General features: G+C 46.6%; 1 protein-coding gene across 1 annotated transcript; it reads left to right on the top strand.

The window, feature by feature from the left end:
• On the top strand, positions 1-14,870 carry CRTAM (cytotoxic and regulatory T cell molecule; the record flags this gene model as incomplete). Its single annotated transcript, XM_082009947.1, has 13 exons — positions 1-49; positions 3,333-3,479; positions 6,179-6,331; positions 6,540-6,671; positions 10,099-10,269; positions 10,831-10,902; positions 11,034-11,099; positions 11,606-11,729; positions 12,205-12,324; positions 12,629-12,858; positions 13,273-13,419; positions 13,768-13,851; positions 14,740-14,870. 13 exons carry the CDS (start codon positions 1-3, stop codon positions 14,868-14,870), a joined length of 1,626 nt encoding a protein of 541 aa, XP_081866073.1.
• Positions 14,871-17,415: the final 2,545 nt, after the last annotated feature.

A 17,415-nucleotide genomic window follows, 5' to 3' on the forward strand; every position in this document is an offset into this window, starting at 1 on the left:
ATGGCTTTCACCAGGGTGTTACACGTCGCGGCTCTGTTCCTGATGCAAGGTAAGCGCTACGCGTTGTCGTACATCTCCCCTTTGCAAGCAGTCCAGCCCGGAGAGCTCCATTGCCAGAGCTTCAGCACACCAAGAGCGAGGCAGCTTTGCTGTTGTTTTCTTGTTGATAATGCCGTACTGTCACCCAACTTCCAGCTGACTCCCAAACCCAGCATCGATGAGACCAATTCACCTCCTAGCAGCACGCTCGAGATGGCAAAGCATTGGCAAATCAAAAGGTTCTCCCTTAAATTTGGACAGTGGATCACTGCTTACTTTCCAGGGCTTGGGTATCTGTGTACGCCTTTGTTCATGTATTGTGTAAAAAGAGGCTAATATAGGAAGTCGGGGTAATTTAGAAAGTTCTTGCAAAGTACTTTGAAAATGAAAAGCTCTTCAAACGCTCAATCTCCTTACTCCTACTAGAGGATGTAGCTTATACCTACTTTGCTAATCTCTCTTTCATACACAGGAGAGTGTGAAAGATTCCTATTTGACCATGTCAAATAGGGAAAGATTTATGTAAGGAAAGCAGCAAGACAGCTATCTACAGCTCAGCATTCTTGCAGGCTTCGCTCCTGACCTTTGCAGGAGGAATGCACGCGCGAGCCTGCCCAAAGTAATGGTCCCTCTCCCTTCTTCACAAACGCTGCAGCAAAAACCCCGGCGGTGCTACTGCTAACACTTGGTAATACTCGCACACACAAAGGTATTAACGGCGGCCACATCAAATCTTGGTGCCTAAACAGCGACGAAACATTCTGTAACGGGTGTAGTATTCTTTGGATATTTTATTACCTTTGATTGCGTTTAATATAAGCCAGGCTTTAAGGAGCGGCCAGTCACAGCCTAGTTGAACTATCACTTGCAGCGCCCTTTAAAGTCGCTCCAAATCAGCGGCTGCCACTCCGTTTCAGCGTACAACCCCTCTTCCCCCAGTATTGCCGCAGACTCCTGCACGATGAAGTTGTACCTGCTGATAACTGCTAGCTGCTCTGCTCTCGGCCACCAGAATTAATTCAGACTCTCACTCGCAGGTCGGCAGTCACAGGTCAAAAATAACTCATTGCACAGGATGCCTCTATAGGCTACAGTTTTAAAGTTAACTCTGACGTGATGCATGGAGTGCATATCACCACCGCAAGTTCTCCATGCGCTTTCTGAAGGCTAAAACAACAACGAGAGGCATGAGCCATTCTGCTCAGGTGCATTCTGCAATTTCTAGCATGAAATTGTTGCCTTGTCTTGCCAAGAAGGTGGATATATCACTACACTCGATGCCAAACTAATTTTTCCAGGTAGCCAGGGCACCTGGGCTCTACATGGTACAACCACCACTGTCCTCTGGAGCTGGCATGGGAGCATCTCCCACACCCCAGTGACTGTAGTGTGGTGGGCTACGGTGGTTTGAAGACCACAGCCACGTCAAACTGCTCCCTGTACGAGGAAGGAAACGTGACCTGCAAGACACGGTCTGAATGAAGCCATGGTCTCTCATGGAAATTACGTATATGCCCTGTCCTGGGAGCTGCTCTTTCATGTTTTAGGAAAGCAAGCACCACCCCCACCTTTCCTTGCTCTGTCTTGCTGCTCTCACCTCAAAAGGTGCGACTTGAAAGACCCCACACTGCTGTCAGCGGCAGGAAACCATCGCTACGAAAAAACGCAGAAGGGCCCCGTGGAAAACCACAGACAAGGCCCTCTCTGCTGCCTTAACAACACACACCTCCTGCCACAGGTCTTCACAAGTGGAGCCCATCCAAGGAGGTTTTCCTTTTCTGCCGCTCCTCTGCGAGCGACCCCCACGTGGCACGAGCCCTGAGAAACCAGCTGGGACACTAACTCTAGGGAACGGAGGTGGAAACAAGAGGAAATACCAGCCAAAGGCACCGATGTGCCATACGAGATGGTAGATCAGTTATGGCCACTCCAAGCTCAACGGCACTTTGCCAGTGTACAGCAATTCAGTCGAACCCAGCCTGTGGGGTCTCAGCACTGTGCTGTAAGGATATTGAGCCCATCTGTATTGCACAGTTTCTCTTTAGCTAAAGCGGCATACATCATACGTACAAATTTGGAAGTAAAACTATTGAGACATTACAAGGAAATACCTTCTACGGGCTTGTAGGGTCCAGAGATTAGTTAGTGAAAAAAGAGAAAAGATCTATGGTGTCTTCGCTATTTGTGAAGTCCCAGGCTACATCGCTGACCATTTTTCCGTGCCATCGCTGGCCCAGGAAATGTCACGTGTGCTCAACTCAATGGAGAGGCATGGAACACATCCCCATGGGAAACTACTGTCTTACAGGGAGACAAGTCCTTCCTCTGATTTTAGTCATAAAAGATCAGGTCCACCAAGAATGCCCTGCGATAGCTTCATTTTTGGTATATTTTTAAATGTTTTTAAGAAAATGAAAAGCTTTCCTGAAGCCCAGAAAGATTCATTTCCCCAAACCGCAGCGCTCATCTATGCGGTAGGAACTTGCAGCAGACAGCTACCTGGGAAATAAAATCAAAACACACAAAACAGGAACAAAAAATAAAACCCTCTTACTGGCTATTTACTTAACTCTGACCCAGGCACTGCTCTTAGTAATTTCTCCAGGGCATGCTTTTTTCTAGAGAAGGCAATTCATTCCAGGTCATCAAATATTTTCACAAAGTGTATTATATATCTTAGAATGTCTGGAGAGTAAAACACATTTTACTGCCCGTCTGTAAAATGAACTGGGAGGAGAGAGAATGAAATTTTATTTTAGTAACCTGGGCCAGGCCAGGTTTTACGGATCCTGCCTGCAAAAGACCTTTCAAAGCCAGTTCAAAGCAGCTGCAGCATTACACTTTCTGAATAAAAAAGCCTCATTTTTCACAGGTGCTGATCATTCACTGCTCAGTCGCACACGCTTGCTGGTCAGGTTCAACAGCTCCAGAATGGAACGTGGAATAGAGAAAGTTAATGTTTGTGTTAACATCCAGGGAAAACTTGGCATTAAATGGGTCTGCTCTCAATTCTTCAGTGGCTTGTATGGAATAACATCCAATAACTAAACCTGGTTATGCTGGCGGGTGAAGATCACAAACGTTTGGTACAAGTCTTACCTTAGTGACTGCGATGACCTGTCTAATGACTATGATTTCTTTATATCAGTACAATCACACCAGCAAGTTTCCCAGTGTAGAAAAACCTTTACACCCTGGAAAAATTGGAAGTTGACGTATTACTCTGTGCGAAACGTTCTCACTCTACTTCATGTCACATCTTAATACTTGTTTTTTCCCCTCATCTCTGGCAGGGGATTTTCCAGGAGCTGGCAGTGAAACCGTAACTCTAAAGGAAGGAGAGGACCTAAATCTCCGCTGCACCTCCAGCGGTGACAACCATTCTGCCCGGCAGTGGTTAAACCCTCACGGGTTTTCCATTTTTCTAAACGCCCATCGGGGTAAGTGTGAAAACTGACAGCAGCACTTTCCACGTGGGGCTGGAGGGTCACTCAGAAGTGGGCTTTCCTGGCTCCCACCCATGGCCAGTCTGACTCACCTGCAGCCCAACCACTTGAGATGGTTTTACATTCAGCCCCTTTCTGGCAGGAAGCTGATGAAATGGAAACCTCCACAAGAGTGGTCTGGCACTAGAGCTTTTAGCAATGAGCTGTAGTTATCACCAGCACCAAGGTATTAACACAAAAACCCACTCTTGCCTTACAAAAGAGACAGGAGTGGACGTGCCTGAAAGCCCTGGGTACTCTTCTGCTCAGAGGGAATTTGATGTAGTGCATCGAGAGAAAATATTTAGAAAACAAGCAGTGATCTCTAATACGTGCCGACAAAGCCAAAGTTACAATTATTGTGTTCCCTTCCACTCCCTACACCTCATGTCTCTCTGTCCTTATCTGTCCTCTTGTTGGTCCAAATTCAACAGCTCTGCAAGAGGAGGACTGCCTTAGTCTTCCTCATTTGCGGAGTACCTAGTCAGCATCCCTGGTTGTCAAAGCCTTTAGGCTTTAATGATAATAATGACTGGGATTTATCCAAATGACGCTGGGTACCCAACTCCCATTGAAACTGCCCAGGAACTGAGGGTCCTCTTTGGTTGCTCTGGGGATCCCAGCCACGGGGTCTTGCCACCTGCATTTCTAAATAGAAAATGTCATGAGTAACCGTTGCTCCTATTTACTCAGTTACAAGAGCAAGTGGGACAAGTGTTCATTAGCAATTTTAAATGACTCACACATGTATGTACTAGGAACTCTTTCCTGTGGAATCCAGGATCCCAAGTCCAGTACTCTCAGTATAATGCCTATGAACCATTAGATTCAAATGGGATCCAAAAAAACTCGGTGCTGAGCCACTGGCAGCTAATCACTATGGGAAACAGGGCTATGGCAACCAGCCCCTTGCTGCTTTGACATCCAGGCTTCCAAAAACCACAGCAGGCTATGGCAGGGGTTCCACTCCCCTGTTGCAGTCTATTAGTCCGATCATGCACCCAGGAGCTGCAAGACCTATGAGGAAATCACCTCTCCTTCAATGATCTCTATTTCTGACACATATGTATGTTCTCAGTATTTTATACTGTAGAGGTAGGCAAGAGTAGCACAAATCCCTTCATTTATGCAAGTTCGCTATGGCCCTGGCTACAGCCACAGACGCTCTCTTTCTATGCAGAGAATTTTGGAGGAAGACACTTTATTCTCCCCATGTCCAGTTTTAAACATCTCCATCTTTTAAAGGCTCAAGCCCTTTTGATGCTTAAAGTTTTGCTGAGTTGACACAGCAATTTAATAAGGTTAGAGAAAGAACAGATCCATTGGTATCTGTAGGAGCAGGCTCTAACCCAAGCGAACAAAACAGTATCTGTCTTAAATCACCTGAGGATTCAACCCATAGTTTCAACATCCCATGATTATCCTTCAGTAAGACGCATGCTATGACACCCACAGGGACTAGAGTTTGCAAAGCATTTGGATCCTTGATAAGTCAGACACGCTGAATTTTTTTCCTTTTACAACACAGAAGAAAACAGTCCTCATTTAGAGAGAAACCAAGTTTTACATTGTGCACAGACATTTTCATTTTTTTATTCTGAATCACCACTGTGAATCTCTGTCACGTTGCTTCTCCAGCAAACCACTTCGTGAATCAGTTCCCTCCAGTCTGACTGTAGCTAAAATTATGACAAGCTAGCTACAAGTCTTACATCATGCTGATTTCAAAATCCTTTAATATTTAATCACTTCCATAAATTATAGTACTGCTGTGATTTTCTCCAAACTCTCTACTTTTACAAGACCTCAGCTAAAAAAAAAAAAAATAATAAAAAGATAGTTTTTGAGGTCTTTTTCTCCCTAATGACTGGTACCCATCCCCAGTTTCAGTTCAGTTCGGGGGCAGAAAGTTACACTTTCTGTGCTGCAGTTGTGGGAAAAGTCCATGTGACTCGCTGGCCTGATGCCGAGGACTCCCATGGGTCACGCAGGGGGAGGAATGAAGCACAGACTAGAAAGTCGAGAGAAAGGGGACTGTACAGCAGCGTACAGATATCCTGGAAGACAGTGTCATTAAAATCAAGGTAATTAGACAAGGATAGTAGAAGCAAAACAGCCAATTAATAAGCAGTTAATAGAGAGGTGCGTGCTGACCATAGTGTTCATTTATATTTCACAAAATACACCCAAAGAAGGGAGGTGATTTTTTTCTAGGCTAAATAAAGGCTTGGGGAACGGGGAAGGGAAAGGTCCTCAGTTCATGCATCTATGCTCCATATTCAAAGGTCACGCTACTTTCCTGACCACGTACCATATCCTCACCCCCCAGCGTTTTCTTATATCTATCCACGTAAAACACTCAACGCAAATTGTTAGAATACCTGGGAACACAGGAATAAGACCCCCTGAAAATACAAGCAAGAAAAAACATGTCATTTTCCCCACTGGCAGCATACACACCCCCTCCCTCAGTTTACTGCTGCCTCTGTACTAGCGCAGCACCGGCGAGGGATGTTTTGTGCTAGAACATCAAGCGTTGATGAATTTTAAAAAACGCAATAAGGAAAACTATCCTCATTCATTACTGCTTTGATTATCTGTCTTCCTCTTACGTACCAACACGCATCGCATGCTGGGTTTTGTTTTCCTTACAGCTTTAAGGGATCGGAGGTACAAACTTATCCATTATTCAAAGGATGAATTATCCATCCGACTGTCTAACGTAACAGTGCACGATGGAGGCCTATATAAATGCTTCTACTACAGCACCCCACTGAAAAGCGAGAACACGACTGTTGAGGTATTAGGTAAGTTCCTTCACCTGCTTTGCTCCAGAGGAGCAGAACAACAAAGCCAGCTCCTCAACTCCAGACCTGCATTTTTGCACACAATTGTGCTTAACACAACATAATCCTGGTCTTAGATCAGTCCCCTCAAATAACGCTATGTCTGCAGCCATTCATAAAACTGAGTAGAAAGACGTACTATAACTGATTCTAAGTCTTCTTGCTGCAGCTGCTCCTTCTAACCCAGTACTGGAAGTATCCCGAGACACGGGGAGAAGCATTACACTGTCTTGCTATACCCAAGGATGTAAACCACAGCCCCAGATCACCTGGCTGTTGGACAACGGGATAGAGCTCCCTGGTAAGTGTTAAAGGACCAGGGATTGATTACTAACGACTTCTTATCAGCCTTGGGGATGTTTAAAAATACTGGACGGTGAAACACCTTCTGCAACACGTGAGCTGGGACTACCATTCATGTTCCACTCATTTAGTACAAGTTGGCCCCCATGGTGTGGGTTTGGAGAAAAGCCAGCACTAAATTCACAGAATCACAGAATCACTAGGGTTGGAAAGGACCTTCAAGATCATCAAGTCCAACCATTAATCCAGCGCCACCGTGTCCCCTAAACCATGTCCTGAAGCGCCACATCCACACGTTTTTTGAACACTTCCAGAGATGGCGACTCCACCACCTCCCTGGGCAGCCTGTGCCAATGCCTGACCACCCTCTCGGTGAAGAAATTTTTCCTAATATCCAATCTAAACCTCCCCTGGCGCAACTTGAGGCCATTTCCTCTCGTCCTATCGCTGGTTACTTGGGAGAAGAGACCAACACCCTCGTCGCCACAACCCCCTTTCAGGTAGTTGTAGAGAGCGATAAGGTCTCCCCTCAGCCTCCTCTTCTCCAGACTAAATTCCAGTGTTTGTGCAAGGGAGAGGGCTCATCCGCTTTGCTCACATTCAGTGCAGACCACCACCTCTCGGCACCAAAACCCCCTGAGAGCCTGGAGTGAAATTCCACTAAAACCAAAACTCTCTAGGCACAATTTTCAAAGCCTCAGTATAACATCAGTTAACAAATCCATTATAATTATTTCCCTGTTGTAACTGGTAGACAGCTTTTCCCCAGCTCCGCAGCAGCAGCCTTTCTCCCTCCTCGGTCTGTTCAGAGCCAGGCAGCTCACCAGCAGACGCAAGAAGAGAGCTCAGGAACCCCAGAGCGAGAGGTCTGCATGCATCTGGGTGGACACACGTGAGGAACAGAGCCACCACATAGCTCAATTTCACTTGTGTACTATATAAATAGCTGCTTTGAAGGCCACGGTCTAATAACAACTACCTTATTAGCTGTAACTGTAGCACAGTGGAGAGGAAACGCGCGTCTGTATCAAAGTGTGAGGAAAATACCCGTAGATGCAAATGTATTTTCTTTCACGTATTAACAGCCTCTTGTTTGTATTTTGTATCATCAAGCAACATATTCAAAGCTTAGCTTGCAATCTTCCACCCGCCCTTCCCAAGGTGGCTTTTTTTTAACTAAGAACTCTAGAAAACAACAGAGAAGCGTGCCGGCCTGAATACAGGAAAAAAGAAAGCAATCCAACCTGCCAGATACACGGGCGTTAATGCAACCGCATAAAGCCCCGTGAAGCGCTGCGCCCAGGGGAAGCGGCACGGCCGGTGCGAGTCGCACGAAAAGCTGTCTGCGACTGCAGGGGAAGGTGCTCTGGGGCAGCGCGTGGGTCTGGAAAGGCGGGTTCTAAAATCCTGGGTGCCTTTGGGAAGAGCTGGGCTGTGTGTGGCTGTGAGGGCTTGGGGGAACACCAGCTGTAAAGTTGTGAAGAGTTCAGGGAAGCAGTGTGTCACCTCTAAGTTTTTATATACATTTTTCCTAATTTGTCCTACATTTTTTAAATTTTCCTACATTTGTCCTTCTAAAAACAGGGGTTTCCTTAAACGTGAAGCCACCTCAGTTCTGGCCCGATAAAGTATATTACTTGTAACCTCACAACACACAACTCAGATGCTAAATACCTCCCCCAACACATAAAGCCAACCACACGTTTCTCGCTTATTTTAACAAAAACCTATACTTACCTCCGTCTCCTCCTCGGCGCGACGTGCCGCACTACCAGCAGGCAGCCGTTGGAGGAAGCCATCCCCGGGAGAACTACCTGACCTCCCACCCCACTCCCACCACGCAATCAAGCACCCAACCAGCCTGTGCCGGGGCTGCTCGCTTGGCTTCACCTGTGGCTGGTTTTCCAAGGAAGGCGCATTCGCATGAAGAGGGGCTGATTTCTCCACGGGGCCTGCTTGTGGCAGACATGAATTAAAGTGTTTGAAAGGAAGAAATAACTGTCCTAATTCACTGTTTCTCAAACTTTCTGCACGTGCCTTTCCTTTTTTGAAGGTGACTGTCTTTGAGTAACACTCTTTTCTCCCCCTTCCATTCTCACCTTTAATCAGTTACTGCAAATATTTCATTATACATATATGATTTTATATATATATAATAGACTGGTCAGAAAATAGCTAATACATCTTCATTACCGGCAGCACCTCAGTTCCACCAGGGGTGAACCAACTATAATTACTCAGCTGTTGCTGACAAATATTATTTCCTTCCTAGCAAAAACACTTTGAAATCCTTTTGAGCTCTTACATGACCCTGCTGGGGATGGAAAAGAGGGTTGAGAAATACTGGTTTATGTGGTACGGCAAGTTATCTGTAAAGGCTAATTTGGAAACAAGGAATTTCTTTCATTTAAGAAATAAGGGTGTTATCAAGGGTAACAGATCAAGAGAAAGCATCAGTTTGTTTCCAGAAAACCTCTACATTACAAGCAGACAGTAGAAATTATTGTGCCACCATTGGCATTTAAGGTAAACATCTGAAAAAACATCAGCCCTTTTCACCAGGGCTAATCCAACAGATCTCTTTGTGTCACATGAAATGTGACATGTCTTTAGTTTTCCATACTGTATCGATGAGTAGAAGTCAGTATTACCTAGAGGACTCGGAACTACATCTGACGAGTGACATGGCTTGCTCTAATTAATTATGGCAAGGAAATTAAGCTTTGTGTTTACCTTTTCCCAGCTGCAAAAAGGGAAGAGTCAAACCTGCATTATAGGGATGATGGAGGACTTGCACAGGATGTCAGTGTTATATAAATGTTTATTTATTACAAAAGTAAATATTGCATAACAATATTTATTGTGCATATTTATCAGTGTGCACAAATATTGCACAACTTTCATGTTTGGGGTAACAAATCCACAGCTATTAAGACACAAATTCAATGCCCTTAGATATCACATAGCAGAATCAGAACTTTTCTAGATCCCAGTCGTGCTGCAAACCAGCAGGTCCTTGCCCTGAGGCTCCCCACCGCGGGCCATGCACGGCTGTGGCACACAGCAAAGCAATTTATTCCGTTCAGTAAGGACCAAAAGTGCCGGTGGGCGTTTGGACATTTCACCGCAGTCCTCCGGGTGCTGCAGGGGAATTTCCACACGTGAGTCATGAAACAGAGCGGAGGCTTTGGGTTCAGCACAGGACGTGCAGCGAGGTCTGCACTTAAACAACTGCCGAGGAAGGAAACATGACCTTGGTGCCTTTTGGGCTCCCGTGTAATCCATTTACACAATGAACCGCTTGTGCGCAGTAATCAGGTGCTGCTTTCGCGCAGCAAAGTAATGCAGATTGTGCCCAGCAGGTTTTTCGTTAAATTGCTCTTGACTAGAAAGCACTTAAATGTATTCTTCCAATGGGTGTATAGGTGACACTACGCACAAGTTAGAAGGTGATGGGAAGAAATGGGCCACAACCAGCACGCTGACAGTCCTCGCCTACGGGCCCAATTCAACAGCCAGCTGTGTCGTTCGCCACCAAGCACTAAGAGAAGAGAAGCTGATGGCGTCGTTCCAGTTTGAGCACCTCCCTGCGATGGGTACCGCAGGCTCCTTCAGCAGAGCCTATCCCATTTTACCCCTCCGAAGTGGTGAAAGTTACACAGATACATATGCAAAGCTGAAGCCCATAGTCTACCCCATGTGTGGAACCTGTTTTTAAATGAGAGGGCTTCTTGGGGCAAAAGAACAACTCCAAACTAAGATTTTGGGGCTTTTTCCTGCTGCTTAACTACCTTAAAATTCATTAAACATTAAGCCACAGCAGCCCTAGCAGGTCAGTTCCCAATGCTGCTGCAAGAATTCAGGTGATGTTTGTTCTAAAACTTTAAGGATAACTCAAAGTTTATGTTCTCAAAATGCTGTGAGCTTCCCATGTTTTCTACGTATTAGACACATCCACCTGGAAAGCTAGCGGGGTGTAAATATTGTAAATTAACACAGAAGCTGCTCATCTAATAATTCTCAGAGTAGTCTGCCTTCTGTCTATTTACTCATCTTTAGGATGGATCTAATTATGTGTACTTCATACTTCCTTAGATCGCTTGATTCAACAAATGCTCGTAAAGTGCTCTGAAAGTTGTCCTGTTGGCTTTTTTCAGGGACAAATACAAATCCTGCATCAGCTGCACTAAAGGTGGATACACTGGTATCTGAGAACGAGCAATCTACAGGTAGGCATTAACGGCTTGGCCTCTTTTTAATTAATGCACAGGTCATATAAACACGGACTCAATCACCAGTTGCCACCAGCACTGAGGGACATTTTGCACAGCCTTCAGAACAGCTTTGTTTTTTTCCCCAGCGACCACAGCAGTGTCAGATCTGAACAGCAGCACGGCCCCTGCTCCAAGCTACCCACAGCATACTGGTAAGGGTTTCACTTTCATTTTTCCCTCATTTCATAGCATTAAATATATTCAGAGGACAGGGAAGCTGACGGTGGGGCGGTAGGACTGTGAGCCTAGCCACTGATCAGATAGAGCACCCATGGAGCATGGAGCATATGGGGCAAGTTTCGTTTTTCAGTGATCGGGTCAATGGCAAACTGTGTCTTCTGATTTTTGTCTTGTGGTTGGGGGGGGTTTCCTTTAGGATCCAACCAACCAGCCGTCCCTCCTGCAGCACCGGAGGATCCAGTAGTTACCAACTCAGCGCCAACACCAACCCAGCAACACCTCCAACCAGATTTCACAGCTACTTGTAAGTTTGGTCTTAAGTTACATGAATTTACCAAACCAGGACAGAAATGCTACCAAGAACAGCATCACATTCCACGTTACAAACAAGCGTGTAACATCAAACACGGCATTTCTTGTTCGTGCGGGGAGCCCTCGGTTTTACAGCCATGAAAGCGGACAAAGTCTCTCTCGTTAGATGCAGAAGAGCAGCAGCAGCGGCCGGCCCGGCCACTGGCGCAGCGCGGCGTCAGCCCAGGCTGGGATTTCTCTGGACGGTTGCACTGGGTGGCATGGTACAACAGCGGCCATCTGTGCATAGAGTAGGCAGCGGGTTGCAGTTATTGACCCGAGGAGTTCTTTCCCACGGAAGAATTAAGAGCTCCGCTGCCCAAATCGGTTGGCCAAAACCCACCGAGGTGGGCGCAGGTGCCACACTAAGTGACAGGCCCTGCAGTGAAAAATCAATTGGCTGTTTCAGAAATACATGAACTCTTCGTTTGTGTTTGTTTAAAAGTGCTACATCGATGATTACAAATGTCACAGCATGGCGACATGCCGGTAAACAATCCATACCTACGTTGATAAACACACACGGAGAGGGAGCCTGAATCTTTTAACAGGACTTTCGCTAGGTGTGCTTACGTATCCGATAAGGAAGAAAATCTGTTATGAATGTAAAGTTTTGGTAGATACAGCACACGTTATCATTTTAGTTTTACAAATCACAGTTAATTATACAAGGATATATTGCCTGCGTGCATAAGAAAGCCAGAGCTCAGTTCTCTGTTTGCGCAGGGTCCGAAGTCACGCCGTCTGCAGCAGCAAAGGAAGAGTTGACTGGTTCTGGTACGACCTTGCACCATCAGACACGGGTGGCAGTGGCCAGGGATTCTCACGCTGGGTGGCTGCACCACTGTGAGCTATGAAAACAGTAAGAGAGTAGTCAGGGAGATGAGTACCCAAAAAAAATCTGCTTTAAGGGAAAGAATACATGTTTTTTCCTCGTTTTGCAAGGAAGAAAAGCAAACTGATGGACAAGGAAAACCCCAAAATGACCAAAAAGTCAAAGCTCAGCTTTGTTTTAATTTGGCTGTAAATGGGAACCATTGAGTTCAACGTGTGAGAGACTCTGAGGATTTTCTGTTCATAAAGCTTAGGTGGTCTTCAGGTTAAAAGGAAATACAGCATTAAGGAAGTGAGTACAGGGCTTTAAGTTAAGGGCTGCAGAAGTCCCTTTTTGCTGGCACCAGGTGCCCTGGACTTCAGAGCTGCTGGGGAAACATGCATTTCTTAAGCATCCCCTTGTCCTTCAGAGAAATACTGTTCTCCTTTCCATTCCTCCAGGGACTGAACCAGCATTCAATGGCAACGTCACAGAAGAGGAACTTTCCAGGACAGAAGCCCCACTACCAAGTGAAAACATAACTGTGATTTCCATCATCACCTTTGGTACGAACTGTTTAATGATAGCTTCCAAACATGCCATGAACTTTCTTACACCAAGCTGGTTCTCTCTGACCACGTATCCACCTCCAAACCTTTTGTCAGTACACTAGGGTAATGCTGGCTTGCAGTCTTGGGGAGACACCACAGAAACACAACCTGTTTTATCATTCAGAAAAAAGCTAAAGTTTACTGTTTGTTGTGCCAGAGCATGAGCCCACGGATTTCCATCAATTTTTCTTGTTCATATAAGAAGAATAAGATTTGACCTCATGTCCTAAAATTAAGTCAAATAAGGTGACTTCCGCTCTCGCACCATGTTCATCTGGCCTGGTCCGAGATATATTGTTCTTGTCTTAATTACCAGACACTCACAGGAAGCTATTTAACAACACAAACATACACCTGCCTCTTTTACAGAGAAAGATCTGAAATCTGAAGGCATCAAAAATAAGGAGAAAAGCCTCTTGCTGCCGATCTTGGTGGCTGCTCTGATTTTCGTGCTGCTGATCATTGTCCTGCTTTTTATGAAGAAGCTGAAAAAAGCTCATGGAGTGTGGAAAAGAGGTGGGTGATGGCCCTGTCCGAGCAACTGCTGACGCTGCTTTATTCAGAGGGGCTGGAGAGCTGAGGAGCCTGTTAAGCAGAAACAAGACATGGCACATCCAGCCACCTATTAAATGTCCTTCTCCCATAGACAGTGACTGTGACTTGTTGCAAACAACTGTTGAAGAGTCCTTGTAACTGATGGCCTCGGGCCATGCTTCAAGTGGCAAATGGTGCCACAAAAGCCAACAGGATGAGCGAACCCTCATTTTATAATTAGTCTCTCAGGATTTTTTATGCTCAAGGCAGAGAGTGAGGAAGAGTCATGGAAAAATCTCATCACCTTAATTATATTTGTTTTCTGCACAGAAAATGATGTTTCAGAGCAGACGCTGGAGAGTTATAAATCCAAGTCTAATGAAGACAGTCCAGGCCACGAGAAGAATGGACACGGTAAAAAGCTTTAACCAACATAAACTAACTCCTGTTAGAGCGTTGCTACTGACCACAGCCAGAGCAGATTGCAATCAATCTTACTATACAGAGATATTTGCAAATTGCATGCTTGAAACCTGAATATTCTAAACCCAAACCTTTCATACACGGATGTCCACCATAGATATTATAGCTTCAGCAAGAGTGATGCAGAACGATACAAATTGAAAATCATTGCTTTTTATTTGATAGGTTAGACTGGATCATCACAATGGGTTTATCTTTCTAAATATAATCTACTGAAACACTATTACAAACAATATGCGTGATGTATACCAGGAACGCTAGCGTTGTTAAACTGTCCTGAATGGCTCTTACCTAATTTCACCACTGAGAAAACAATAGTGCTTCATCAGTCCTCTCCTCAGACAGTGACTACAGATAGAGGCAGGTCTGTCAGCCTCCTCAGCTGGGGTATTTCTGCTCCACGCTCGGCCTTTTGACTCAACAAAGGCCGCTTTCAGCAGGTGAATAAGCCCAGATGGCAAGAATGAGGGAACTTTTTGCCAACATCTTTCAACATGGGTTTATTGCAGCAGCTAAATGGTATGAAAAGAGAAGGAGGCTCATAATTATTGTCAAAATATTTTCAAAACCTTCTTTTTCAAATATTTTGAAATATTAAATATTTAAACCTCTTCTAGTACAAACTAGTGCCTTGAGTATGGTGTAACCTGCATTAGATCACATCATGCATCTCAGTCTTGGCTGTGATGGATGTCCTAACAATTTCTAGGAATGCATGTCATCTTTTATTGTTATATAACTCTCTAAGTAATACGTATTTCAAGCAGGTACACACACGCCCTTTACAAAATCAGTAATAAAAATGTGTTTATCTTTCAGTTGTCAATCAGAAGTCCAACATGCAATATGTAACAGAAGAATACGTGGAAACAATGCAGAAGAATCCAAGAGCCAAAAACATTGAAAGAAGTGAGAAACTGTTTGGATGTGGAAAGGAAACGGATGTATAGCAATGGCAAATCTGTACGGTGTGCAGAAACACCACTGTTTGCTGATATTTAATTACAGCATTCAGGTATTGATATGATTTCAAGGAGTAAAAGTACAAGCAGCTACACTCAGTCCAAAAGCCGGTTGGGACTGCTTTTCTTTAAACAGCGGGATGGGTAGATGGGACCGGTGCTCCTAAAAACCTATTAGCAATAACCCACTGATTTACCTGTAATCCGCAGAGTATTTAATTAGCCACTGCAAGAAATACAGCTCATCGATACCATCTCAGGTCCTATCAGGGTCCTGGCAAGGGAACGTGCAATTAGCCCCGAGGACCGCAGGATATGAAGATATTCGTGTAATGCCTCAGTCACCTCCTCTGCAAGCATAGAATCACAGAATCATTAATGTTGGAAAAGACCCTTAAGATCATCAAGTCCAATCGTCAACCCAACACCACCATGCCCACTAAACCATGTCCTGAAGTGCCACGTCCACACGCTTTTTGAAGACTTCCATGGGACTGAGCAGGAAAACCTGAGAGAGAGCCACAAACCAGCTGGGACTTGTATTATCTCATTCTGACCCCAAAGCTGGACATCCAGCTGTTTTTAACCAAGCAGGAAAGCATCCTGATGTCCAAAGTGTTAAAAAAAAAAGGTTGCTCGCCCTTGCCAGTACTTCTGGAGAGGAGTGGCTGGAGAGCTGCCCGGCGGAAAAGGACCTGGGGGGTGCTGGTTGACAGCCGGCTGAACATGAGCCGGCAGTGTGCACAGGTGGCCAAGAAGGCCAACACCATCCTGGCCTGTATCAGCAATAGTGTGGCCAGCAGGAGCAGGGCAGGGATTGTGCCCCTGGACTTGGCACTGGTGAGGCCGCACCTCGAATCCTGTGTTCAGTGTTGGGCCCCTCACTACAAGAAGGATGTTGAGGTGCTGGAGCGTGTCCAGGGAAGGGCAACGGAGCTGGTGAGGGGTCTGGAGCACAAGTCTGATGGGGAGCGGCTGAGGGAACTGGGGCTGTTTAGTCTGGAGGAGGCTGAGGGGAGACCTTATCGCTCTCTACAACTACCTGAAAGGGGGTTGTGGCGACGAGGGTGTTGGTCTCTTCTCCCAAGTAACCAGCGATAGGACAAGAGGAAATGGCCTCAAGTTGCGCCAGGGGAGGTTTAGATTGGATATTAGGAAAAATTTCTTCACCGAGAGGATGGTCAAGCATTGGCACAGGCTGCCCAGGGAGGTGGTGGAGTCGCCATCTCTGGAAGTGTTCAAAAAACGTGTGGATGTGGCGCTTCAGGACATGGTTTAGGGGACATGGTGGCGCTGGATTAATGGTTGGACTTGATGATCTTGAAGGTCCTTTCCAACCCTAGTGATTCTGCCTCAGTTCCTCACCTGTACATTCACAGCATCGCGCTCTGCTGTGCAAGCATCAGCACCGGTCTGCAAGGGGTTCTGACGCCAACATTTGGGTGCCACCGTTGCAGAGCCTCCCACATCGCCTGAGCACCCAGCGGTGCTACTGAGAACAGGGAAGCCCTCGAACAGGGGGGCAGCAAAGGGGAAGAAGACGATGTGAGGCTCCACACGGGACCCCCCAAATCCAGGGACAAAGTCGCTTGCCTGCCGGCAGGCAGGCTGGGAGAGCCGCCCAGGCTTTGCAGCTGCAGAGCTCTGCCGCACCGCCACCGGGAACCCTTTCTGTTGCGGAAAGATACAACCGAATTCCTAAAATAAAGGAAATTTACATTACAACAGAAAGCTGAATTTGTGTTTCTTATTAGAGATCATTATTTCTCGTTATAAGTAAGAATGCTGAAAACCCGTTCTGAACACCGAATTAAAGCTATGCTAGGAACAATTTCATTCTTAGACGGAAAGTGGCTTCGCCCTGCAGCCAGGGCGCTACCACCCTTCCCGCGGGGGAAGGGGGGAAGGACGGGACGCGCTCCCCCTGCCTCCCTCTCGCTTGGTAGGTGCGGCGCGGCGTCCGCCAGTGCAACCATGGCGACGGCGCGCCGCGAGCGTGGGGCGGCGGGTCGGGGCGGGGGACGAGGCCGTGGGGCAGAGCTGTGAGGGTGAGGGGAGCGGGGCCAGGGGATTTGGGGTGAAGGGAGTGGGGCGAGGGGACTTGGGGGCCAGGCCAGGCCTCTGGGGGAGCCGCACGCCTGGCCTGGCTTTTCTCGGGAGGGCTGAAGGCCCGCAGGCCTGCCTCCAGGCCGGAGAGAGGCTGCTGGGACAGGGGCTGCAGGCAAGGCCTCGCCTCCCTCGCTGGCCGCACTGCGGAGGCTGGCCGGGGGCTGCGCACGGAGAGGCAGTTCCCAGCGAAAGCCTCGCTGCCGGCGCCAGGCTTTCCCTCCGGGCTGCAGCGTGTGCGCCACCTCCCATCAGCCGGCGGCGGCGGGAGCAGTGTTTACGGGCGTCTGCCCAGGTGTGAAAGGCCTCCCCGGAGGGTAAATTTGAATGTGAGAAGCAGTGCTAACCCTGAAAAATTAGAAACTATATTTTGCATTTCCAGATCTTAACAGTCGCCTGCGTACTAAAGTGAAACTCGCCATGTACC

This window comes from Phaethon aethereus, assembly GCF_964289735.1.
Source record: "Phaethon aethereus genome assembly, chromosome: 23".
NCBI lineage: Eukaryota > Metazoa > Chordata > Aves > Phaethontiformes > Phaethontidae > Phaethon > Phaethon aethereus.